The sequence below is a fragment of the Penicillium macrosclerotiorum genome, assembly GCF_028827735.1.
Source record: "Penicillium macrosclerotiorum strain IBT 26536 chromosome Unknown utg000003l_segment0_segment0, whole genome shotgun sequence".
Taxonomy (NCBI): Eukaryota; Fungi; Ascomycota; class Eurotiomycetes; order Eurotiales; family Aspergillaceae; genus Penicillium; species Penicillium macrosclerotiorum.
In genome coordinates this window covers 1,182,739-1,207,888 of record NW_026643083.1, presented here as the reverse complement: position 1 = coordinate 1,207,888, position 25,150 = coordinate 1,182,739, and the positions used below count along the sequence as shown (strand labels likewise).

Sequence of the window (25,150 nt, the reverse complement as noted above, 5' to 3'; positions counted from 1 at the left end):
TTCTGACAAACGAGGAGAGGGGGGGGGGAAGAAAGAGACCCACGGCCACTTTTTTTCCCACCCAAACTCCATCCGCTTCGTGTCCGCTTCGTGTTGCATTTCCAGTTGCATCTCAAGTTGCGCGAGCTTTGTTCTTCTTTTTCTTCCTTTCTTTTTTGTCCCTCTTTCTTCGTGTCTTGTGGTTTGGGTGCTGGGATCTCACTTTTTTTTCCTTCTCGCCAGCACCGGACGGATCATCTCGCTCGCCGCCTTTGCCCGCCCCAAAAACCCACACAATCGCCGAAACCCCCTGAACCGTCGCGACCTTTCTCGTCCCTCCCTCTTCAACCAGGCCTCAGGACTCGACCATGTCCTCCTACTACGAACCTCAGGGTTGGCAGGCTCCGGCTGCCCGCCAGGCCTCGTGGGAACAACCGGTGCCGCCCTCCCGGTCAGGTATGGATTTGCCCTCAACACCTTGCATCGCCCGACACTCACTGATCTTGTTCCAGGCTCGAGCTCCGTCTCCCAGCGCGAGGATAGCCCGGCCTTTTCCTCCCAGTTTGACGGTACGCAATCCCGATCTCTTTCCTTTCTTCTGCCCTCTTTCCCCCCTGATGTCTCCGGTGGTCCGACGGTCTTCAACGCTTCGGTTCAAATTGGTTCGTTGCTCGGCCGAAACAAGCTGGGAGAAAAAAAAAAAACCTAGGTGCTGGGCACACGATCATCCCCTCAAGGCCGAGGACGAACATACAATGATTTTCAACAAGACTGTTGCGCTCCAATGGGCAAATTCCGGACAATTTCTTACCCTCCCCCCCCTCCTTCTACCGCCCGTGATCGCTTTGGCTTCGAATCTTGTAGGATGTGATTGTGCTGACGATGGGTCCTTGGTCGGAAAATAGAGGTTGATCGCGCGATCGACAATCTGGTCAAGAGCGGCAAGCTGTGGAATGCTCCTCGCCGGGACTCGATGCCCATGATGATGGGCCGTCCCTACCCCGAGTACGGTAGGTGGTCACTCTCCCATCGTCGACGGTATTGAAATCCTTCCTCTCGACCCATTCCTGACTCGAAGACTCGATCGTGCAGACCCTCGCATGGGCGGTTCCGGTGGCCCCCAGCGTCACCATTCGATCAGCGAGTTCGAGGGCTCTCGAGCGCACCCGTCCGGCAATGTACAGGGCTTCTATGCCTCGCAGCGGTACCAGGGACGCCCGAATGAAGTAGAGCAGATGATGCAGGCGAAGCGTCGGATGGCGGCACAGCGTGAACGGGAGCTCCGCAACTACCATCAGGAGCAGCAGTACAACCGAAGTACGTGGTAGCCTGTGATTTTTTTTTTTTTCTTTCTCCTCGTGTTGCTATATCCCCCCGTCATTTTCCTCTTTTCTCTGCATCTATGTATCGGTCGGCCCTGTATAATATATTGGTTTGCCTCTTGTTCCAAATCCTTCTTTTCTCCTTCTCTCTCGTTTTTTCTTTCTTTGAAAGGTCTCGGTTTTTAATACGTGATTTTTGCTCTCTCCAAAGGCCTCCTTGCCGAAATGTCCGCCAGCAAGTCCGATCGGTCCGTCAGTCCCGCAGCCATGAGCGAAGAAGGCCGCCGCGAACTGCTGGCCCGCCAGCACCGTGCTCTTTACGGCAACGAGAGTCCCGCCTTCTTCCCCCCCTGGTCCGCTCTCCGATGACAACTCCCGCTCCGAGAGCCAGGCTACCGGCACGCCCTCGTCGGCGGGCGTCCGCGGCGCTTCCCCCCGTGGCGTTGATCCATTCGGCCTCACCCAGGCTTCCGGCGCCTCCGCGGACGGCGTGCAGTCTCCGACCCGCGCTAATAGCACCTCATCGCCTAGCTCCGCTATTAACGCTGGTTTCTCCGAGCAGCCCGTCACCTCGACCTCCTCGCCTGGCGCCGACTCGCCCTCCTCCCGGCAGGCCCCCTCCAAGCCCGGCGCCGGTCCCATTGGCTCTGTAGGCCCTATCGGCTCTCGTCCGCTCCCCGGCCAAGCGACTGCCGTGGCCGCCGCGGCCAACCCGGCCCTGAACAAACCTCGTGCAACGACCCCTTTGCCCTCCCCTCTCGGCTTCGGGTTCACTTCCGGCGAAGCAGCTACTGGCGCGGGCAATGAGCGTTCCACATCAGCTGCCTCCAACCCGGCCGTGGCCGCCTCGGCCAACGGCCCGGGTCCCAAGGACGGTGGCGTGGGGCTAGGCTGGAGCAACGGCAGCGGCGTCTGGGGCTCCAAGAGCGGATTGGGTGTGCAGGCCTCGGTCTGGGGCTGAGGCTGATCCTTTTGTCTCTCATCTCGTCTCTTCTGTCCGCTCTTTTGACCCCGAATTCGGCGCAACAGTCACCTGGCATGCATTTCCACTCTGGCGGTGGTGAGGGTTGTTGGTGGGGGTGTTCGTTTCTCTGCGCTCTTCTTATCCTGCGGCGTTCCGAGAAAAATTCGGCTTTCTTTTTCCACATTGCGTTGGGGTGAACTTACGGGGTTCTTACTGTTTTGCTGCGTCTTTTTTTGATCTCCCTTTCTCTGCTCTTATTTTTTGGGACCCAAGCACTGCGCAGCCGCTTACGGTACATATACATGGAAGGGCACAAGGGTCGAAGTGATGAGTGGTGAGTGTGTCGGCGATTATCGCCTCGCCTGGCATTACATTGCGTTGTCAGATTCTGTCGCATCCTCATTCTTCATTTCCCTGTCCTGCCTTTTATCTTATACTTGTCTTTTTTTTCTCTTGCCTGCGAGATCTAGGGTTGGTTCATTCTCGTCTTGTTTCTGGTCTTCTGGTCTCTATTCTGGGGGTTTTTCCTTCTTGTTATTTTTCGGTTTGGATTCACCGAGCTGGCTTGGGCGGACGACGGAGCTATTTTGTTGTGACCTGCGAGGGCTGACTGGGCGGGTTTGGACTTGGGCTTTGGGCTATTTATTTTCTTTTCGTTTCCTGGAGTCGGTTCTCCCTGGTTGCTGGGCTTACTGGTTGTTTGTCTCTTTTCGTCTCCTTTTTATCTTCTTTTTCCATCGTTCCGGAGCAAACAAAAAACTATCTGTCTACATAACTGGTTCACGACTTTGGCGAAATTTGTTCCTCTTTTCCCTCCTCTTGGGGGTTCTCTCTCCTGTGTCGTCGGTATCGGTTTCCGTGTTACTGTGCTTTTTGCCTGGGAAATTGCCCTGTGGCCTGGTTGATGGAACCTCGGGGTTCGGCGGGCTGGATTATTGGGTTATGTCTTTCTATCTTGGTGCGCTAGGCGGAAGAGACTGAATCCATCGGGGCCTCTCATCTCTGGCGGGCTTCACCCCGGTTTCGTCTCTCGGTGTTTGATTATCTGATCCGATTTCATCATCTCGTGGAGGAGTTTGGATATGAATGCAATTTGGGGCTTGACGGGGGGTGAAATTCCCACCTGCTATGACTAGATCGTTTACATATCTTGGGTGCTCTTTTATTTTGGTCCTCTCGTGCCCACTGTAAATTTGAGTAGAGGAGCAGAAGGGCAAAATTAGTCGTGTACTTTGCCGGGGTTGAACTATTTCAGATGAATGTTGCACCCGGATCATAGGGCATGGATCTAGTGATACGTGTAGTCAGATTAATATCAATTTGGAATTATCCATTGAGATGGACAGGGCCATTCGTTTGAGTATACATATCACAATGCCGATTGTCATTCGTATAAATCACTCATGGATAAAGTATCTCTCGTAATGGTAACTAGCAACGTTTCAAACATTCGTCAAAGTCAGATAAAATAAAATTAAGCATTAACACATGCGTCAGGGCCCCGCTCCCTCTCCCTCCCTCCCTCTCCCCCGATCGTATCACCAGCTGCAGTTGGAGAAGCAGGGAGAGTCAGCGGGTGTCACGTCCGCGTCCCACCTCCGAAAACCACCCTCTAACCTCGTCTAGAACCCCCGACCATCTCTCCCGGGTTTTATATGTGCGTGTATGTGGAACCCCTGATTATATACTGCTCGGCGCGCGCATCCCTTTGCTCGGTATCCGTCCTCGTCATGTACAAGATGGTCAGAACGAACCTCCGGGAGGGAACAGGGAAAAAAGGTAAATCAAGAATTGAACATCGTCTCAATACCACACCCCCGAGCTCATCTCTAGACAGCGCTCGTGCTTGCTGTGGCTGGACGCGCCGAATTCTGCTCGTCGTGCTGCGCAGCTGCCTCGGGCACAGCATGCTCGATGCGCTGCTTCGCCGTGAACAAGCCTGCAACGCCTTGCTCCTGGTTCACGCCAAGCCATGGCTTCCGGGCCTCGGCAAGGGCGCGCCGTCCGAGATAGTAGATCAGCTGGCCGATGATGATGAGGACGAAGGCGATGGGGTACATCCAGTGGATGTGGTAGTGGAAGACCTTGATACCAATGCACACGCCCCAGAAGTTCATGGTCAGCATGGAGATGTTGAAGAACGCGGCCGATGACAGTCGGAACAGCAGCGGCGCCAGGCAGTAGAACAGGGTGAGGCACAGCGTAAAGCCGGTCAGGTAGCCGCCAACCTTGCCGTCCCAGGTCGAGGTTACGTAGTTGCTGCGCTCGAAGATGGCGCTCTGCACGCCGTCGATGATCACGCCGTATAGCGACAGCTGGCCAAGCACTTCGTAGACGGGCTTTTTGCTGACGAAATATTCTTCGGCGGTGTTGGTGAGACCGTAGAAGGAAGCGCCGAGCAGTGCGAACAGGTCACCCTTGAGCTGGTGGCCGCTGGAGACGTCGCCGCCGTTGGTGCCGGTGATGTGGTCGGAGGCGATGAGGATGCCCATTCCGCCGATGCAGATCACGATTCCGAGGATCTGTGTGAAGTGGTAGCGCACCTTGAGAAAGAGGAAGGAGATGATGACGACCACGACGATGGCCCAGAAGTTGATGAGCTGGGCGCTGAGCATGGTGGTGTATTGATATGCCAGCACAATGAAGTAGTTGCCCTCGACGTCGCAGAACGCGAGAATGATATCTGTGTAGAGAAGAGAGAAGGTGAGTTGACTATACAATTGATCTGGTATATGCTGGCAAAAAAAAAAAAAAAAGGAGAGAGAGAGAGAGAGGAGATGCGGGAACCTGAGCTGAGGGTCACATACGCGAGAGAACGAGCAAGAAGAGAGAGGGGGAGGGGGATCCTTACATTTCCAGCCGTCACGGTAGATCACTCGGAGCCAGCCCATGAAGCCGTAACGGTATATCGTATAAGGAGTGAAAATAAGCGTCAAGAGAAGGTAGTTAAGCATCACCTGAAACGTGGGGATCGCCCAGTTCTCATTGCCGAGGAGAGTGGTAAAGGTGCTTGTGGCGGTATTGGCAATGGCGAGCAGTTGTCTGGAGGATCGTCAGTCTGGATTCTCTGGACTCCTTCATCTGACGGGGAGTATAACTCTAGCCCGCGACAAAGGCATAAAAACGTACCCCAGCACAAGAATGATGTAGAACTCCTTCGTCTTGAAGAACGCCAGGAAGCCCTTCTTCTCGTTGTCGACCTTGTCGGCCGGCGCAGCGACGCTCTCCTCGACTGCGGGGTCGACGACCACTGCAGTATCGTTCTTGGGCACGGAGGCCGAGGAATGATCCATGGCGTCGGCCGTCTGGACAATGACCTGATCCTTAGAGTCGGACATGGCGAATAGTCGATGCGACAAGGTCCAAGAAAGAAAAGTCCGTTGTTGCGGGGAAAGCTTCGATACGGGAGATCAAGGCCGTTTGCGGGTTCTTTTTCGTCAAGATGACCGCTGTACCGGACAGTCGCAGTGTCGATCGAGGGTGGGTCGTCAATAAGGAGCTTTACAGCCAACAACGAGCGCAAAACTCCCAGAAGTCGCTCGTTTTTGGGGCGGTTCACCGAGACAGGTGGGGGGTGAGGAGGAAGAAAGGCAAAAACATGGCGAGAAAAAAAATAGCGAGAGAGTCTGGAACCTTTCCCGATCGGGCGTCGATAAGAATCCGCCACGAGATTTTTGTTCGCTTCGTGGTTGTTCCCGTCCCAGGCCTTTGGCGTGAGGGCCTTGTGCCAATCAGAAGCAGCGGGACGGGAAGAAGTGGAGTATGGGCCCCCACCGAGGAGTCGGGAGTATATCTCTTGTCACTGGATCTTGATCTCTCTCGTCTTCGCATCTGGGGGAGAGTGGAGGTCTTTGGGGGATGGAATTCAAGATACCATACTATCAGTCAGTGCCCTCGGAAATTGATCACGATGTATGTTCTCACATTACTTTGTGAACCCCAATCACAACACGTTCTGGAAATGGAGACCCTCGCTGCCCGCATTACTTTCCCCCGACCATTCAGAGCAGACGAAGTGATGACACGGAAGTAGTTAAAATATCCAAGAAGATACCTTTTACCAAGTTTAGTGAGTCCAGACTTACACTGCAGCATGCCCGCTCTGACGGGATCCCAACAGGACTTTAGTTTGCAGCGAGAAAAACAGTTCAAATCTCAGCCTTATTTACGGTTGCTATAGATTTGAAACTATCAGCATTTTTGGGGGGGAATTCTAAGAAATGCACTTGTATCGATCGTGCAAGCTGCGACGCGATTTATTGTGTTCCCTTTTGGCGTCTGTATATACTAGAGGGACTTGCAGCCAAAAACATCGTCGCTGAGCGAGCCAGATTCGGTTGAAACAAAGTAGGTGATGTGACTATATTGGCCCTGACTGGACACATCGTTTATAGTGAATCCGACTTTCGGAAATAATATCATCAGACTGCAAGGAGTCGTCGATACCCGGTCGAAATCGGATTTCTGACTGCTACCGAAGCTAAAGGGTGCTGAATCGCTCACTCTAGCCGGCCCAACTCCCGTTGAGTCGTCGGCCGATCGTTTCCGGTTTGTCACATCCCCTTATGGAGAGGAATATTCTTATCAAGAACCAACCCTGTGGAGCTGGACAGGTTCCGCGATCCGATTTGGGCAGGGGATCGGAGGTGTAGAGAAGGTGGGGCTGTTGGTCGGGGAGTTTGGGTACCGCGGCCGGGGATCACGTTGGGCGGGCCTACCGAAGGCGGGTGGAAGCTTCGACGAAGGCTTAAAATGGCCCAATAGTGCCTGGCCAGCAAGTAGGCTTCCTTCTCCCTCCTGCCCTCCTGCGCTTCCTTCGCTTCCTTCTCTTCCTCCTTTCCTCCCTTCCTCCCTTCCTCCCTTCCTCCCTTTCTCTGGCCTTCTCGCCCTGGACGTAGAAATGAAGAGAACGGGCAGAGAAAGGGAGAAAGGAATGAGCGCGAATCGCATTCTGCCTATATCTGCTGTTACTATATATTCGTCTGGTTGGTAGCGATCTTTGCTAGGTTGAACCGGTACAGGTGTGGCGATCTATGCTATGTGCTTCCACCGGCACCGGAAGAACGTCGCATCCCTGGTTTCTGCCATAGTAGATGACGATATCATAAGGGGGTCACACTGAGGTCCCCCGTAGTCACTGCAATCCATGATACTGAAATCCCATTGTCCATGTACTATATCCGTATGTCTGGCAGGCAATGCAGATGGCCCGAAGATCCCCCCATTTCCCGGATGATTCGAGATCGAGTGGACCGAAGCACGCAACAAAGAATCAATGACTATCGATGTATGCCAATCTACCAGGTCCCTGATGCAATGTATGGGCAGGTATATGAGATTCCGCAGTCTGCATTGAGGGGAGGAGGTATCCAGAAATGACCGTATGGGTCATGACACATGACACTCGCGACAAACGACCATGCAGGTACTTGCCCCGGTCTTGTATTTCCGTACAAACAGGTACTGGTCAGCCCGGACAGCGACACCCGAGCAGCAGGACTCGTACCGGACCCTGACGAGCTTAAGCGTGGTCCAGCGCCAAAACGCAGACACTGTCTTCCTGAGGACACTCAGGAACTGGCCGAGGCCAGAGTGGATCCCTCCCCCCCCCCAAAGGGAGCCTGAGCTTTTCCCAATCTTTCCAATCTTTCCATTACATTGTTCCCCCCCTTCCACCGCGATCGTCATCCCGCCCTCCGCAGACTTTGACTCTTTCATCATCTCCACTCCCTTCCAACCACACCACCTTTCCACCTTCTTCCACCTTCCTCCTCCTCACTCTCTCGTCTCATTCCACCGATCCAACCGCCGCGGCCTCCCGCCCCCGATCCCCTCTCGATCCGCCCTTTCGGCCTCACCTCCCGGCGCACACTCATTCTGGAGAGGCCCGGAGTGACGTGCTCGTCCCCTTTCCCTGCCGGATCATGGCGCTGGACCTACAGCCGCCCGACGGTCGCAAACGGGTCAAGGTCTACGAGCTGAGAGATAATGACTGGTTCGATCGCGGTACTGGCTTCTGTACCGGACAGATCCTCGGGGTAAGACATCCGCCCGTCCCTTTTGGCGTTGCGTGTCTGCGATTTCGGCTCGGGTCGCATGCGCGACCTGCTCCTCTGATAGCGCTGTCTCTTCGCGCCCGGCTTCCACCCCGGGCGCATGAGTCAAGCCGGGCCATCCAATCCGCAACTCACCCATCTCATCTTGTCCTCGAGAGGAAGATAGAAATAAAGAGCTACACCTTGTGGGAACCAAGACTGATTTTGTTTTCTTTTTTCGCGACCGAATAGGAAGAACCACGAATATATGTCGAATCAGAGGATCAACCGAATCGCGTGCTGCTGGAAACCAAGATTTCCAAGGACGATGGCTATCAAAAACAGCAAGGTTTCTGTCCCACCCTCTCCCGACCCCCGGGCGTTTCTGTATGACTCGCCGAGGAAAAAAGATGTTGTGGGCTGACTCTATGACGCGATCAGAGACGTTGATCGTCTGGACCGAACAGAATGGCACGGATATGGCGCTGAGTTTTCAGGAAGCAGAGGGATGCGCGGTGATCTGGTGGGTGCTTGAAAAAACACGCCTCCCCTCCCCCTCCTGGGACCTGGCCCGGAAACTGACGACCTTGACACCTCTAGGGACTTTGTCAACACCGTCCAGCAACATCTCAGCTTGGCCGCGGCCGACGACGCTCTCTCCGATGATCTCGAGAGCTACCAATCGATCGTCCTACCCGCCCCGGAACTAGGCAACTTACCCGAGATCGAACAGATTGTCCGAGCAGCCAGCATGACCCAAGCCGGTCGCGACGCGTTGTCCAAGTTCATCATCCGCGACGAATACATCAGCAAACTGGTGCCCCTGGTCACCATGGCGGAGGATCTGGAGAGTCTGGATGACCTGCATCGCCTCTGCAACATCATGAAGTCCCTGATTCTGCTCAACGACAACACTATTATTGAGACCGTCGTCGCCGATAGGATCATCCTTGGGGTCGTTGGGGCTCTGGAATATGACCCCGAATTCCCCGCACACAAAGCCAACCACCGGCAATACCTCGATGACAAGTCGCGCTACAAGGAGGTCGTTCCTATCAAGGACCAATTGATCCGCCGTAAGATCCGGAGCACCTGGCGCTTGCAGTACCTGAAAGACGTGGTGCTGGCCCGCATCCTGGATGATCCGACTTTCTCCGTGCTCAACTCCCTGATTTTCTTCAACCAGATGGAAATCGTGAACCATATCCAATCGAACGGCCCTTTCCTCCGAGAGCTTTTCTCGGTCTTTGACCCGAGAAACGCCGATGCCAAACGCAAAGATGATGCCGTCCAATTCCTCCACCAGTGCGCTGCTATTGCGAAGAATCTCCAAGCTCCGTCGCGGGCTCAGCTGTTTGCCAACTTCATCAGCCATGGCTTGTTTGCAGTCATTGCATTTGCGGTCAAGCACCCAAACCCCGCGATGCGCACCACTGGAATCGATATTCTGGTGGCCCTCCTAGACCACGACCCCGTCATGATGCGTGGTTATATGCTGAAAGCCGTGAACGAAAAGAAGACCCCCCTCACAGACACCCTGATTGATCTACTCCACCAAGAAAGCGATCTTGGCGTCAAAAACCAACTTGCCGATGCGATCAAGATTCTCCTTGACCCCCAGATACCCCTGCAGGACCCGCTCGCCCGGGCTGGCCCCGATTATTTCAAAGTCCGCTCATCCAATCTTCTCTCTGATGCATTCGTCCAACAGCACTTCGATGAATCTTCCAAAAGGCTCTTCCATCCTCTCAAGCAGCTTGCTAACCGTCCTTCTCGTGAGTTCAATGCATCCCCTTTCCTCCAGTATGCAAATTATTTGAACTAATTCGTTCTGTGGCTGTAGTCAATGACATGACATTTCAAGAAGTCACCCTTTACTCACATCTTGTTGATATTCTCACCTTTTTCGTCCGTCAACACCTCTTCCGCACACGCAATGCTATCCACAGCGAAGCCCTTGCGCCTTTAGTCGCCCAACTGCTTAAGGCCCCCCAGAAACATCTGAAGCTGGTTGCACTCAAGTTCTTCCGAACCTTGATTAGCCTCCAGGACACCTTCTACCAACATATCATGACTCACAATAATACATTTGGCTTGATTCTGGACATTGTCCTCGAGACTATGCCTCGTGATAACCTTCTGAACTCCGCCTGCCTGGAGCTTTTCGAGTTCATTAAACGGGAAAATATCAAACCTTTCATTCAGCACGTCGTGGAAAAGTACCGCGAGAAACTCGAGCTGATCACATACGTTGACACCTTCCAAAATTTGACCCTACGCTACGACCAAATGCAGGGCTATGGTGCCGAGGCCGATTCCACGCTGTTCAGCCAAGATGATTCCGGTACACCCCAACGGATGCATTTGAACGGCCAGCGCTGGCAGGGCGTCAAGGAAATGGATGCTGCGGAAGAAGATTATTTCAATACGTCTGATGACGATGATGAGGTAAGTATATTCTTGCATGTGAACAGCCATTATAACCAAGTGTCTAACATCGATTCCAGTGGCAACACGATAATGGTGCGGTAGGTGCAGTGGGACTGCCCAACGGCTCTGCGTCTCCGGTCGTTAAGCCGCTGGTTGACTACCCGGATGACGACGAGGAGGATGCAATGGACACCAAGCCTGAAGACTCCTCTGATCAATCGGCCGGAGCTCCGCCATTGACTGTGGGTGATATCCAAGTCGACCCAACCCCGACTCCGGAACCTGTCGCACCTGCATCACCAACAGCCCAGACACCACCTGAACGCCTTTCGGAGAAGCGTCGCCGCGAAGAAGAGGATGAAGATGAGCTGGTCAAGCTCGCTGCAGGACCAAAACGCCGGAGTTCGACTAGTAGCAACTCCAGCGCGGGAATCTTGAACCGCAAGAAAACTCTTTCGATTGGCTCAATAGGCTCTGTTGAGAAGGGCGCTAGTGCTGGCGTGCTTGACAATGTCACAAGCAGTGCCCCGCCTAAACGAATCGCCATCAACATCGGGCCTACGGTGAAACACACCACACAAGATACAGATGTATCATGCAGCGATACAGTCACGGGTGAAAGCAACGAGAAAGAGAATAGAGACTGCAGCCAAGCCGACGAGGATAGATAATTTCCATTGCATGAATCTTTTGTTTCGTGCAGTCGGGCTCTGGTCCCTGACCCTCCCGGTCTTACAAACCTCATGCTAGTTCTGTTGCCCTCCAACCATCCTTCTTTCTCTACTTTTCACCAACCTGTTGTTTTGACGAGCTAGATACCAGACGCAGTGTGGGGTGTTTTGCTCCCTTGTGTCAACTGTTTCCGATTTCTTTATTCTTTCACTCCATGAGCCCTGCAATGCCGATTTTGCTGCTGTGCTGTGCTGCGCTTTGGCGACTTGATTGCTTTCCTCTCCCCTCAAATCCTTTTACACACTGTCTTCCTAACTTTTCTCCATCCCATTCTGAATCTTGAAACCAGGTGCTTCGCGGTGGTCCCTCATACTTGTGGTGTTGTACTTTCTTCTTCTTTTTCTTCTTCTTCCGCTATTATCATTTTGGATGGTCCGACCCTGGGAATGAATAATGTACATTGCGTTGCGCTCTGCTCTGCCGGCGTCTCTGGGCAAATGGATGCATTGGATCCGGCTGAGGCCGGGTTGCCAACTTCTCTCATCTTTTTTCTTCTTGTTTCTTCTTTATCGCCCATTTTCCCATTTTTGCCTCGTACTTTTTTCTTCTTTCGAGGTGCGCTTCAGGGATGTTTCTGCAGTATGCGGTGTTAGAGCCCTAAATCTGGGGGCGTGTCCAGGGATGAATGGTGCTATGGGATCGGTTGGACTGGGGCCTGGAGTCAGGATCTGGTGCAATACATCTGCATTTTTTCTAGTCCTTTGTGTCTTGCTGTAGCTTTGGAGTGGCTTGTTGTGTAGTCTGTAAATGTGGTCGAGGAGATGGAGTTTAATATCCGACAGTGAGCCCGGCCCACGCATAACTAAGCGTGCAGGCTCGGAGCTCGGCTGGCACGGGGTCCACATGACGATCCTCCACTTCAACGTGCACCCAACATCATTCAAAACATACATAGCTTGCAGGGCACATGGCCCAGCGCAAGGGATACTATACCCCACACCCAGTAGGTGGTATCTAAGTCCATACACGTATTATAGTGTTTACAAGACCTAATGCCATACCACAGATAACCTCAATCCCTACGATCTGGCCCATTCATTTGTCCCAAGAAGCACCACGCAAGCGCATCTAGATCAGCAGGCCCCTTTGGCTTGAAATTTCATATACTATGAATGCACAAATTACCCAAAACACTTTCTGCACATACACAGGCTCCCAAGGAGAAGTGCCACATACAACCATCTTCTTCATTTCTGGCAACCCTGGCCTGGTTAGCTACTATCATCCATTCCTATCGCTGCTGGGCCAGCACCTTTCACCCGCCCAAGAAGAACAAAAAAATGGAAAACATGATACAGAGAAATCAGCCTCGTCTTCTCCTTCAATTCAAATCTATGGATGCAGCCTAGGCGGTTTCGAGGTCAACCCCGAATCCACTTCACAGAAACTCTATAACTTGGAAGATCAGATCCAGTTTGTTCATAACAAGCTTGAAACCTTGATGGTCACAAACAAACATGCTTCTACCAGCGCCAATGGCACACCCAAACCTTCGCCTGCATCAAAGCATAAGGTAATCCTCATCGGCCACTCCGTCGGCGCATACATCGCCATGGAGATTCTCCGACGCCACCGCGAGGCCGACTCAGCCCCCGAATCCCAAGCTCAGAATACCAGCTCAGATTTCGATATCATCGGCGGTGCAATGCTCTTTCCAACGGTCATGCACATCGCCGCCTCACCCTCCGGGCAGAAATTAACTGTAGGCCCTCCTCCGCTCAACCAGCCCGACCACAACCCCCTTCGCTAACACTCTCTCCTCTTTTCGTTTTCTCCAGCGCCTTCTATCCGTAATCCCCAGTCTAGCCCTTATAGTCGGCCTCTTCGCTCGTCTCCTCGTTCAGGTCCTTCCCACCGCGGTGCTCAAAGCCGCTATCAAGCTCGTTATGCACGATCCGCCCGCCCATGCCCTCGATGCAACCGCCACGTTTCTCAGCGGCTGCGGCCACGTTCAACAAGCTCTGTACGTGCTCTTCCTTACTCTTCCGTCCTTTTGTTTTGCTCTCTCTCTCTCTCTCTTTTTTTTGCTCTGCTTGTCCTACACATTAGCCATGCATTCTTCGCACCTTCGATCTGACTGTGCACTGTATCGCACCAGACATATGGCCGCCGATGAAATGCGCACCATCACATCGGACAAGTGGACCGACGACGTCTGGGGTGTGGCGCACACACGCGAGCCGCTAACCAAGTTGTTCTTCTACTTCGGGCGTGGGGATCACTGGGTTGCAGAAGAGACACGGGAGGAGATTATTGCGTTGCGGGGGCATGGTCCGCGCATGGTGGTTTGCGAGGAGGGTCTGCCGCATGCGTTCTGTCTGAGTGAGTTATTTTCTGGTGTGGGTGTTTCTAAAATATGCTGCTGATCTTGGGGTTTTTGTTGAAGAACATAGTGATTTTATGGCTCGGAAGGTGGCCGGAATGATTGGTGAGATTGTTGGGGGTGGAGAGTTTGTATAGATGGCTTACTGGGCTTGTTGGATGTGTCTGGTTCAGGAGTGTTCCCTTCTCTCTCTTTGAGATATAGAAAAGCGCAAATAGAAGTAGAATATTTGGATTTAGATGCCATCGGTGCGATGCTGATTACAACGGGTATCTCAAGCGATAGAACGCCCCTCCCTTTTCTCCCCGTTCACACTACTCGCAGTCCGGACTCAGACAAAGGCGAAGAGAAATAACGGAGAAGAAAATGCAAAGCCAAGTCAATGGATGTATCCGAGAGGCTAACGACCAAGTCATGCGCCGTGGAAGTGATATGCTCTTAAAAACAAAAACTAGAGGTCCGGACGTGAACTCAACCCCGGATCTTGAACCCGAAAAACAATCATGACAATGCCGAATGCCGTCTAGGCCTCGGGACCATTGCCTTGGTATGCAAGTCCTGCACGCCGGAACAGGGCGCCTAGTACATCTGCTTGAGCCTGCGGTGGGACAGGCGGTTGAAATTGAGGTTGTTGCTGCTGCGGTGGATATTGTTGGGCTTGTGGGGGCGCCATTCCCGGGTAGCCCTGCGGTTGCTGGTGCTGCGGCTGATACTGGTACTGCTGCGGCAGTTGCTGATACTGTTGAGGCTCTGGGTATTGTTGCTGTTGCTGCTGCTGTTGTTTTTGTTGTTGTTGTTGTTGTTGTTGCTGCTGCTGCTCCATGGGAGGAAGATGGTGCGCCCGCACACTCCACTCATCATCATGTGCCCGCTGCTGGCCAAATAGCTCCTTAAGCGATATCTGGCGACCCATCGGCACACCACCCTGACCCTCCTGCGGCGGCGGAGCCTGCGTGTCCGCAGTCGCTGCAGCAACATACATCCCATTCTGGCGCATAGCTTCGACTCGCTCACGCGCAATCTTCAAGCTCTGGCCGCCGTGGGCGGCGCACTCGCAAATCATCTGCGCGTTAATGGTGCGTGCCTGGGCGGTGGAGTTGGGAGCCGGCTCGGAGTAGATCCAGAGGCCGTAGATGATCACACCATTTGAGGCGGCACCATTAGGGCGGGTGGCTGTGCCGTTCGTATCCTTTTGGGTGTCGGCCGGCTTGTCCGCCTTCAAGATCACGAACTCGTCGGTCACCTCCACATTGGCGCCGTCGGTGAGAGGCAAATCGAAGTTGTTGAGCCCACGACGGTTCAGTACAAATGCTGTGTATCGCTCCTCGCCCAGGCTGCCCTGTGTCAACTGGCAGACGAAGAGTGTCCCCTCGACGCCATGCTTTTCCCATTGTGTGGTCGTCGGGCTGAAGAAGTATACCACCACATATTGGGCGAGTGAGAGGACTGAAGTGATCGACGGGTTATGACGGCGGAGGACGGAGAGGTTGACCTCTTCGTTGGATCGTGGGGGTGGGATGGGTGTCTGTTCTTGGAGATCGGAATAGTAGGCGGCATCCGATTCATAGTCGGTGAGGGGGAGGTGGGCGGTGGGATTAGGAATATGGTTCTGAGTCTGGTTGTTATTGTGATTATTATTTGATCGCCGGGGTTTTCGAGCGCTCATGATGGGTGCGATGGAGCGCCAGAGGGTGCGCGAAGAGGTGTAGAGGTGGGTAGAAGAGGTTGGGAGGTTTTTGGCCGCCGATTGCGGGTTGCGGGTTGCGGGCAGCTGATGAGCTCCCGTCGCATATCGTCATCGTTGGCCGCACCGCCTCCCGCCTTCTTTAACAACCGCCTCGGTGGCACACATTCCTCCACTCCCCGTGCTGGCTGCTGTTCTTCATAAGATCAACTAATCTAACGCTCTTCTCTCGCTGCTTAAAATGCTCCGCTAAACCTATATGATGCTGATATCTGTGATCCGAACCTTACCGCGCTAAGCTCCGAAGTGATATCACTGATTCCTCGAACACCGACCTTACACAATTGGTCTTCGCAGAACGACCTGTTCTCCTCAATATTCCTGCATTACGACTCTACAACAAGCAAGCGATATTGCTCTCTCCTTCGGCTGGGAATTGAGAACCTCATATAAGCGCCCCGAAGAGCGGTAAGGCGCGTCTCTATAGAACCGGAGCATATAAAACCCGTCGCATTCACCATCCGAGCCTTTCCGAGCCATGCGAATATCCTTATTTTTTCATTGACCCTGAATTTCCATCTCATTTTCAATGTCTGTTAGAGACCCTCCCCCGGCCTCGCCTGCCGGGCCAGACCCGAGGGAGCATGCGTCTGAGGAGGTGGAGAACACCGACAACCCGACTCTAGATCTGTCATCACTGTCGCGCGCCGTGAAAGCCAGAAAGGCGGAATATACTCGACGGCGGACGATTCGAGTCAAGGTTGGTACGTGGAACGTGGCCGCCATCTCCGGTACCGAGAAAGATGTCGGGAAATGGTTCGTTCAAGGCCAGGGGGTATGCGAGAAGTTTTCGGGCTTCAAAGGCACACAGTTTAAGAAGAATGTGACCACAGATGGCAATTCTTCTCCAAGTAATGAGGAAGAAAGACAGCGTGAAGGGAACACCGCGGCGCCATTCCAGTGTAGCCCCGAGGAAGTTGATCTCTATGTCCTTGGCCTGCAGGAGGTTGTGGATGTTTCTTCACCAGCGGAAGCTCTCCGGCCATATACTGATGCAGGACCCGCAAATAGGTGGAAAGAAGCCGTTCACAAAGCACTCCCTCCGGGATATCAACTTGTCTCGGAAGTCCAGCTCATTGGACTATTACTGGTCATCTATGCATCCCCGGCAATCAGAGAAAGCGTCTCATCCGTTAGCAGCACCTACGTTGGGACGGGACTGATGGGTTATATGGGGAATAAAGGTGGTGTTGCAACACGCCTGGTCCTTGGAGAGACTACGCGGTTGGTCTTTGTGAACTGCCATTTGGCTGCAGGATCGGACAAAGGAAGTCTGGAACGGCGCAACTGGGATGCGTCCCAGATCGCGTCGCGTGCGAAATTCGATCCAGTGGATTCTGAAGACCCGGAACAAGGCGATGCATTTGACAGTATTGGCGATGAGGATTTCGCATTCTGGTTTGGGGATCTTAACTACCGGCTGGACGATATCCCTGGCGATGATGTGCGCTCCGTCTTGGCACGACACACAGTGAATGCCTACGATACTGCTCGTCAAGAAAGGCAAACCACACCTGCTAGTCGCCGTGAATCATGCGGAGATTCCTCGGATCGAGCTCCGTCATCACCAACATTTCTGACAGGAGAAGAGAAACCTGAGCCTGTTACCGACGAAGAAATCGACCCTCATAACGATCCTGCATCCTTGCAGACCACGATTACATCTTTGATTGTCCATGATCAGCTGCGAATACAACAGAAGAAGGGAACAGCCTTCCACAAAGGATGGAACGAGGGTCAGATTTCCTTCTTGCCAACTTACAAATATGACGTTGGAAGCGTAGCGATGTTTGATTCCAGTGAGAAACATCGTGGTCCTAGCTGGTGTGATCGAATCCTTTATCGCACTCGCCGCGACAAGCTTAAGCATGAGCAGCTGGACCGGGAAATGGAAGAGGTGCGCAAAAGAGACAAGGAAATGGAAGCCCGTGGGTTTGATAAGGCAGTTGCTGATGACAATGTCCTGTTCGATTACGACCCGGAGGTTGATGGTTTCGACGGTGCCGCAGGAGGGGAGGAGTATATCTCAGATGAAGATCGCGCAGATGAGTCTTCGCTTGCCTCTGAAGACACTTCTGAGGATCCCATCCGCCTGGATCACTATGTTTCACATCAAGGGATCTTATCTTCAGACCATAAGCCCTTGGATGCCATCTTTACACTCACTTTTGATGCCGTCAATCCTAGTCTCAAGGCCAAGGTCCATCAAGAAGTCGTCCGGGAATTAGACAAGGCTGAGAATGAGGCCCGACCTGGCCTGACGGTCGTAGTAGACACACATACCGATGGAAATCGTTCAAACCAGGACCCAAATGCCGTGGATTTCGGTCAAGTTCCTTTCGACGTGCCGATTCACCGCACCTTGACCGTTGCCAACACAGGTGGTTCTCCGGCCACATTCTCATTTGCTGAGCGCTCTAGCCTAACCGATGATACCACCGAAAACCCTTCTTGGCTCGATATCCATGTCGAAAAGCCTTCAGAGAATAACCCCTCAGATAAGACAACTGCACCGGCCTGCGATCATACTCTACTCCCCGGAGAAGTGGCCAACGTTGATGTCACGGCGCATGTTCGGCGCATCGAGCATGTTCGTCTGCTCAATCTGAAAAAAGTCAAGCTGGAAGAAATTCTGGTCCTCCATGTGGATTGCGGCCGTGACCACTTCATCCCTGTTTCTGGTAATTGGTTGCCAACCTGCTTTGGTTGTAGCGTGGATGAATTGACCCGCATGCCTGAGGATGGAGCCCGCAGTCTTTCAACCGACGGAGTATCCCACCCATCAATGAGTGCCACAGAAGTTCGGCTTTCGGCACCAAGAGAACTTTTTCGACTGACCGAGTCAATCTCGGAATTGGCCGAACGTGCTGTCGCGGAATGGAGCATGACCAACAGCGAGACCGAAGAAAAAGAAGCGCCCTGGATGAAGGATCCAGCTGGCACTGCCTGGCCCTTCCAGCCCGATACTTGGACCCTGACTGATCCCTATGAGCGAGCGCCTCTTTTAGCCGCAGTTCGCGAATCCCTCGACACAAACTACTCTCTATCAAGCATTTTCAAGCCCGAAATTCCTTCTCTCCACCGTCTTGAAATCCTCTCAGAAACCATACTCACCTTCCTCAACTCCCTCAGTGATGGGATCGTCACAGCATCTACTTGGGAAGCAATGGAGCAGCAAATGATCTCCCGCGAGAAGTCTAAAGCCCCGCCCCGGTCTTGGGAAGAGATCCAAGCCTGGGTCCTCGAAAGCTTGGCATACTCACCTGCTCACAGCGTCTCCTTTACCTTCGTCACTTTCATGCTGGCCCGAATTGCCAACGAAGTAGCGCCGGTCCCATCGGCTTCTCAGCTTCCGTCAAGTTCATCGCCCTCCAAAGGCCAAAAATCATCAACTTTGGACGCCAAAAAGGCCCAGGACCAGGACCAGGGTCTGACACAATCAGGCTCTCAAGCCTCACTACCACCAACGCCAGCCTCTGCTGCTGCTTTCATCTCCGCGGGAAGCTTCCGCCGCAAGCCACGCTCGCCAGCCTCCTCCACCGGGTCTGATGCATCTGCAAGCGGTGCACCCAGTAATGCGCCCGCTGTGGCGCGCCGACAAGCTGTTGAGGCGGCCCTAGCTTCTATCTTTGCGCGGGTACTCATCTCGGCGGCCGTGCCGGTCCCAGGGAAGGACAAGGAGCGCCGAGCATCCGATGAGCGGCGAAAGAGCATTATCGAGCCATTCCTGAAGATGATTGGGGTCGATGAGCGTGGCCCGTCCGGTGGAAGGGCCTAGAATAGTAAAGTCATTATATGGGCTCAATGTGAAATCAAGACGGGAGGCACAGGACATTTGAGGTGTAAAGTTTGTATGCCTGGTCTGAAGCGTCGGTAGCCCCTGTTGAGGATTGAGTGCGTTGGGTTTTGTTGTATACTTGAACCAGTATAGGTCTCATAGACTTTGCCTTCTGCTCTCCTCTCTGTCACGGGGTTATATCTGCTCTGTTTGCGTTACTTTTCTTGTTTATATTTGGATCATGCTTTTTTCAATATTTGTCATCGTCAAAATGAGGTATTTGTCGCGAGTGTTCTTGGTAGATAACGTTATTTATAGACTTGTCCAGTGGTCATGAGCCAGAACAAATTCGGTTCATTAGTGTCTTGTAGAGGAGGCGAGAAAGAAAAGTATATATACAATAAAAATATCCTGCATCTTGCACCCGATTCCTGACCATATCGTTCCTGCACTGAATTATTGAAAAAGAGAAAGAAAGAAGCGGGTATAAATACTGTCAAAATATTCCCGAGCGATCTAGACCAAAGAGAAGAAGAAAATTCCGAAAGAATGCTCATGTCACATAAAAAAGAAGCTGTTTCATACCACACCAAGCATGTATACATGTATAGCCAAGCTTAGTGAGATGCACCCCATGCAGACTCAAACGACTGGTGCTGCTGTTGGGTAAGCGACGGCAAAGCCGGCGCTTTGGACATTGGTGCAGATTGGGGGGAGAGCTTAGACCCAATACCCGATCTGGCTTTGCCTTTGCTAGATTTTGAGCGCAATGGGGTCGGATGTCGACGACCTAGTAGTCGCTGTGCAGCAAGTAAGCAGCTACTTGCGATGCGGCCAGGGAGATTAAGGATAGATAACGCGAGTTGTGCAGGCACAACGATGCATGCACAGACCCAGTCAAAAAGTATGAATGCGTAACTTTGGCGGCGTGATGCACTAGATCGCTGCACAGCTGCGGCGAGGGCGATCGCGTCGCGAGTTTGTGCTTCAAGCCGCTGGAAACGGGTGTCAGCTTGGAGAGTGGCGAGGGCGGTGCGTTTTTCGTAGCGGCGAACAGCGCGGTTGAGGGCTTCGATGTCCGGATTCAGGGCCTTTCGAGATTCATCAACGGCCTGGGCGATTATAGATGGAACGTCGTTGGCTTCTGGAGATGGAGGTTGGTCGGCCTTCGGTGCAGAGGATGCGGCAAGGCGAGCAGCAGCAGCCTCAGCAACATGCGCTTCCAATTCTTCGAGGCGCTTGGTGAGATCCTGGAGCTTTTCTGGATTCAAGTCCTCGCTGTGGATTGATGCTACGATGTGTTGGAGGTGGAGAGTGCGCGCTTGGACGAGTTTGAGAAGGTGCGCAAAGGGGCGGACCTCGGACGCCAGCAGGAAGATGGTCAAGTTGTAATTTGAGACAAGGCCCTCGGACGGCCGAGATAAACTGGATCGAATAGCGTGTAGGAGCCATGTGCCAACCACAGGGAAGATAAAGCATGATGCAAGAGCGACGAGTTCGTGGATCTGGAGTTCTCTGATGGCTTGGGCTTCTACAGATACCCGTGGGTGCTTTTGAGGCTGCTGCGAGTCTCTCTGCGAGTCTCCCTGCGCGTCGACTGCTTCTTCATTCTGGTCCATCTCATTATCAATTATCCCTTCAACAGCCGGGTCAAACTTCCCGTCCTTGCGCTGAATTGCTTGTGCGGAACGATACCAGTCCCTGCAGTATGTTGTCAGCTTTGAGCGAGTATATCTCTACTACTTCTCATTCTTCCAAGGGTTCGCATGCACGTACCATGGTAGCCGGACAGACCAATTTAGAAATATCGCCGCAAGCACCAATAAGGTCATATCAGTCACGAATGAGCTTCCATCTTGAAAGAACACCCCGGCGATTGCGGGCAACAGCGCCAGGCCCAGCGGCGCTGAGTGCCAGTGGGATTCTTCAGTCGCAACATGGGCCTGGTCTTTCTGCGCGACCCGTGGAAGAAACAGATCATCTGTCGAAGATCGGATTGAGTTACGTGCCTCAGAGAGCGAGTCTGACAGAGTCGAGTTGCGTCGTTGTGCCCAGTCTGAGGAAGGGCCGTCTATGAAAGTTGCGGCGCGCCCGGGGAGGCCCCGGCGGCGGAGTGATGAGGCGGATGGGCCCGTAGTGCGGGGCGACAGTGTGGAGGGCGGAGGCGAGGAAGGCCGATCAGCCATGATGAGCCGGAAATGCGAGGTATATTTAACATCCGACACGGTGTCGGGCAAGCAGCAGTTCGTCTGAAGCTGTGGAGGGGTTCGTTGGAGTTGGGCAGCTGCAGTGTCGTCGGGGCTATTGGTAAGGGACTCCAGCCGAGGCTGATCGGCAGGTTGCAGCTTGTTCGGTGGCGTCGTCACTGGCGTCACGGCTCGCCGGTCACGTTGCTTCTTCGCCAACTGCGCACTCTTTCCTGTTTCCACTTTCCATCGTATTTTTTATCCCGACTTGGCTCGACTCGACTCTTCAACTAGCCTGGTTATCAATTTCCGGAGCCAATTGGAACCCGAGTCCCCACTAGACGCATGGCCCCCGTCCATTTGCCAACAGTGAAACCTGCTGCTGCTGCCTCCATGGCGGTAGAATCTGTAGGACTCACCGATCTGGCTGCAATTGCAATTTTGGGCGGCCACTGGTTGGCTGGTAAGTCTTCTCTTCTCGATAGCTCAGGATAACTCCGATTATCATCGTCTGCCTGAAATGGAAGGCCTCTATATGGGCCATGGAAGGCTAGGGAAAGGACCTCTTGGTCAATCACCTCGAAGGGTGGGCAAACAGTAAAGTGTTAAAAGAACCATTACGAGGACAGAATTATCCGGGTGCCCTCTACTGATTCTTGATCCGCTATTATAATCAACAAGCGGTGAACTCAGCTGTTATCTTTTTTAAGCCTCCATGAACCCTGCATTCTCCTCGTCTGCTCATATAGTTCGCGCGTTTCTAGATCCTGTCAGCCTCGTATATCATGATGTTGTCAAAGAGTCAGAATCATGCACCCGGACGGCCAGCGCGTGTGTGATTTCTTTGGCTGCTATCTGATGCAAGGTTTTAAACTTCCAATAAACACATACCGAATAGTCTCCTCGAGTTTATTCGACTTTCTTACAATTATTAGGACTGACATATGTCATTCAGCCCAGAACACTCGTACAGATATCGTGGAAATATATACGTATATATGTCAGCCGCGCTCCATGCTCTGGATCGGCCTCAAACTTCGTATTTCCGCATGAAAGAAAGGGAGTTCTTTGATTCCATCTGAGCTAGTGACCCCGAAAGTGGATCCGAGTAACTCTATTGCGCTATGCACCAATCGAGCTGTGTTCCCCAGACTTCCGATTTCCCAAAAACGTGGACAACAGACCGGCCGACCAGGAGCGACTTTCTGACCGGGCCAGCTAAGACCCACTTTTCACTACTTTATTTCATGATTTTGATCTCATCTGAGCTTATGAAAAAGGCATCCCATTTAGAGAGAGGGAGCAAGGTAGAGAGTTGTAAGGCAGTCCCCTCCCCTGTGTCAGGTGATAGAAGTGGCTTCAGCCCGGCCCACCTTTTGTCACCCAAAACAGGCCTGCATAGATCCTATGGACCCCTCAATCTGGTCTAGCGTCTGATCTTTAGTCCGGTTGATTGGGCCGATTCGAATTCTAGGCTCAGCTCTTCACCTTTCACGCCCCTAATCCTCGTTTGAAATGCTGTGCCTGTTTGATTCAATAGGCTGCTCTTGCCTGCTTCAGTGGCCATGTTCTGCTGTTGTCGCAAAACGAGGGTCTTAGGGTTGATGCCTCACACCGAAGTGAAACTCTGCCTACGCGGCACTGTCACAGTCTCCTTCTTCTTGTGAGAATATGTCTCGAGATCCAGGCTGTTTCTCGTCTATTCAGGTCGTTTTAGCTTCCTCGGTGTCTCTGGAGCTCCTGCTGCCAGGCGGCGTGCTCTTCACCGTTACCCCTGGGAATTGCCAGCCTGACATAAAGCAATATACTAACGAAGGATGAGCCTGGCTCATTCTCTATAAATGAGAGGAAGCTTGTCTCTCAGAGAATTTCTCTTCTCAACCTCATCTGTAGAAAAAGAACCATGAAACCATCGAGCAAGGAGATACCCACCTTCTGACACATCGAGGAACAACCAACCCGCTCTCGCCATATCACATTAACCTGATCATGGACGAAATCAACCTCAACAAGCGCTATGCGACGGCAGTGGTCCTCCCTGTGTTATCATCTTTCGCCATAGTTGTTTGCATCACGCCGCTCATTCTTCATGCGAAGAACCGCAACCTCCCCGCCTCGAGTCTCATCGGCTGGACTATTGTTCTCAACCTATTCAACATCATCAACGCTCTCATCTGGCCCACGGACAGTGTGAGCTCGTGGTGGAGTGGTGCTGGTCTTTGTGACATTGAAATCAAGATCATGGTAGGTTCATATGTCGCCTACCCGGGCTGCCTCATTGGCATTTTCCGGGGTCTTGCAATCGTCCTTGATACTAGCTGCGCTACAATGGTGCCGACAAGAAGCCAGCGTTGGCGCAATAGATCCATTGAGCTGCTCGTCTGTGTTGTCGGTCCAATTATCGCGATGATCACACATGTCGTGTGGCAAAAGTCGCGCTATCTACTCTTCGCCATTTCGGGATGCGTAAATAACTTTGACGAAAGCTGGGTAAGCTTTGTGTTGGCTTTCATGTGGCCACCGATTCTTTGCTTAATTGCTGCATACTATTGCTGTATGTCAAACAACCCCCTTCCCCCCGGTTTTCCCTTTCGTGGCCCACAGCTGACATTGGCTGACTGGTTCTCAGGCCTCGTCCTTTTTCGCGTTCACAAGTATCGAAGCGACTTCGGATTTATCCTGAGATCTGCCAATAGCAAAATGAGCAAGTCGGGTTTCCTGCGACTCCTTGCTCTCGCTTGCACCATGCTGTTAGCTATTTTACCCGTCGAAGGATACGTTCTCTACGTAAACATCAAGGCCTCACTACCGTGGCATCGCTACTCATGGGCCATGATGCATGGTCCGCGGTGGGATATTATTATCAAATACCCAGCCCAAGGAGTGGTTTTCTTCGACCGCTGGAGCCCCGTTGCCGCAGGGTTTTTGTTGTTCATTTTTTTCGGATTTGGTCGCGATGCTACTCGCATCTACCGAACATTCTTCCGTTGCCTTGGCTTTGGATACTGTTTCCCCAACGCTCTTCGGCTGGCAGACTCTCGAACAACTGCTCCGTCGACCACGCACAACTCCGCGACTCTGGTGGGAACAACCGTGAGCCGAGCAAAGCTCCTATTCAACTGGAAGAAGCGATCTTCTAGGTATGTGGGATTGTATAACCGTTCCTTCTTCAGAAAAAAGCTGACGACAACGCTGAGTAGTGGTCGGCACAATGGTACTATATCACAATTTACCAGCGGTAGCTATGATCTCGAGAAGGGTAGATCATCGTATAACCCTTCAGGCGGTAGCGATACGCGCAAACGCCGTAGGATTTTCAGTTCACTTCCCTTCTTCAGAAAGAAAAGATCTGTTCGTCGCCATGATGAAGACACCCTTCTGGAAGATCTATCTGGCCCGGCACCCACTGTCTGCACCAACGCTTGGGCCGGAACAAGCCAGAGTCGACCCAGCAGCGAGATCCCGCCCGAGCCGAGTTCAACCCAGCATGTGGACATCATTCGGGTCAAGCAGGTTCTAAGCCAGAATAGCGAGGTCCAGATTTAGTTGTGCCTGTGTTGATTGGCGTCATGAACCAACCAACCCCATTCTCTTTTCCCCTGAATTATTGTGCACCCGTGATTACCGTGGATTAATTAATAATTACTAGAGATTCCT

At 52.8% G+C, this 25,150-nt stretch overlaps 10 protein-coding genes across 10 annotated transcripts; 7 read left to right on the top strand and 3 right to left on the bottom strand.

Annotated features, from left to right (window-relative positions):
• Nucleotides 1-347: 347 nt before the first annotated feature.
• Nucleotides 348-2,262, top strand: N7462_003334 (uncharacterized protein; the record flags this gene model as incomplete). The annotated part of the gene is made up of 6 exons (XM_057075060.1): nucleotides 348-435; nucleotides 492-641; nucleotides 885-989; nucleotides 1,072-1,296; nucleotides 1,513-1,549; nucleotides 1,608-2,262. The coding sequence occupies 6 exons, from the start codon at nucleotides 348-350 to the stop codon at nucleotides 2,260-2,262; spliced, it is 1,260 nt and encodes a 419-aa protein (XP_056934565.1).
• Nucleotides 2,263-4,094: 1,832 nt separating this feature from the next.
• N7462_003333 (DUF914 domain membrane protein) lies at nucleotides 4,095-5,603 on the bottom strand (the record flags this gene model as incomplete). The annotated part of the gene is made up of 3 exons (XM_057075059.1): nucleotides 4,095-4,948; nucleotides 5,117-5,307; nucleotides 5,395-5,603. The coding sequence occupies 3 exons, from the start codon at nucleotides 5,601-5,603 to the stop codon at nucleotides 4,095-4,097; spliced, it is 1,254 nt and encodes a 417-aa protein (XP_056934564.1).
• A 2,081-nt stretch (nucleotides 5,604-7,684) lies between these two features.
• Nucleotides 7,685-8,161, top strand: N7462_003332 (uncharacterized protein; the record flags this gene model as incomplete). The annotated part of the gene is made up of 1 exon (XM_057075058.1): nucleotides 7,685-8,161. One exon carries the CDS (start codon nucleotides 7,685-7,687, stop codon nucleotides 8,159-8,161), a length of 477 nt encoding a protein of 158 aa, XP_056934563.1.
• A 28-nt stretch (nucleotides 8,162-8,189) lies between these two features.
• Nucleotides 8,190-11,401, top strand: N7462_003331 (uncharacterized protein; the record flags this gene model as incomplete). The annotated part of the gene is made up of 6 exons (XM_057075057.1): nucleotides 8,190-8,303; nucleotides 8,553-8,687; nucleotides 8,744-8,823; nucleotides 8,901-10,075; nucleotides 10,144-10,748; nucleotides 10,808-11,401. 6 exons carry the CDS (start codon nucleotides 8,190-8,192, stop codon nucleotides 11,399-11,401), a joined length of 2,703 nt encoding a protein of 900 aa, XP_056934562.1.
• A 1,169-nt stretch (nucleotides 11,402-12,570) lies between these two features.
• N7462_003330 (bifunctional triacylglycerol lipase/ester hydrolase) lies at nucleotides 12,571-13,922 on the top strand (the record flags this gene model as incomplete). Its single annotated transcript, XM_057075056.1, has 4 exons — nucleotides 12,571-13,164; nucleotides 13,241-13,425; nucleotides 13,561-13,784; nucleotides 13,849-13,922. The coding sequence occupies 4 exons, from the start codon at nucleotides 12,571-12,573 to the stop codon at nucleotides 13,920-13,922; spliced, it is 1,077 nt and encodes a 358-aa protein (XP_056934561.1).
• A 386-nt stretch (nucleotides 13,923-14,308) lies between these two features.
• On the bottom strand, nucleotides 14,309-15,451 carry N7462_003329 (Dcp1 family protein; the record flags this gene model as incomplete). Its single annotated transcript, XM_057075055.1, has 1 exon — nucleotides 14,309-15,451. The coding sequence occupies one exon, from the start codon at nucleotides 15,449-15,451 to the stop codon at nucleotides 14,309-14,311; it is 1,143 nt and encodes a 380-aa protein (XP_056934560.1).
• Nucleotides 15,452-16,058: 607 nt separating this feature from the next.
• On the top strand, nucleotides 16,059-19,307 carry N7462_003328 (phosphatase family protein; the record flags this gene model as incomplete). Its single annotated transcript, XM_057075054.1, has 1 exon — nucleotides 16,059-19,307. One exon carries the CDS (start codon nucleotides 16,059-16,061, stop codon nucleotides 19,305-19,307), a length of 3,249 nt encoding a protein of 1,082 aa, XP_056934559.1.
• Nucleotides 19,308-19,924: 617 nt separating this feature from the next.
• Nucleotides 19,925-21,493, bottom strand: N7462_003327 (uncharacterized protein; the record flags this gene model as incomplete). The annotated part of the gene is made up of 2 exons (XM_057075053.1): nucleotides 19,925-21,008; nucleotides 21,084-21,493. 2 exons carry the CDS (start codon nucleotides 21,491-21,493, stop codon nucleotides 19,925-19,927), a joined length of 1,494 nt encoding a protein of 497 aa, XP_056934558.1.
• A 393-nt stretch (nucleotides 21,494-21,886) lies between these two features.
• Nucleotides 21,887-22,094, top strand: N7462_003326 (uncharacterized protein; the record flags this gene model as incomplete). The annotated part of the gene is made up of 2 exons (XM_057075052.1): nucleotides 21,887-21,956; nucleotides 21,979-22,094. 2 exons carry the CDS (start codon nucleotides 21,887-21,889, stop codon nucleotides 22,092-22,094), a joined length of 186 nt encoding a protein of 61 aa, XP_056934557.1.
• Nucleotides 22,095-23,482: 1,388 nt separating this feature from the next.
• N7462_003325 (pheromone receptor) lies at nucleotides 23,483-25,039 on the top strand (the record flags this gene model as incomplete). Its single annotated transcript, XM_057075051.1, has 3 exons — nucleotides 23,483-24,047; nucleotides 24,123-24,633; nucleotides 24,694-25,039. 3 exons carry the CDS (start codon nucleotides 23,483-23,485, stop codon nucleotides 25,037-25,039), a joined length of 1,422 nt encoding a protein of 473 aa, XP_056934556.1.
• Nucleotides 25,040-25,150: the final 111 nt, after the last annotated feature.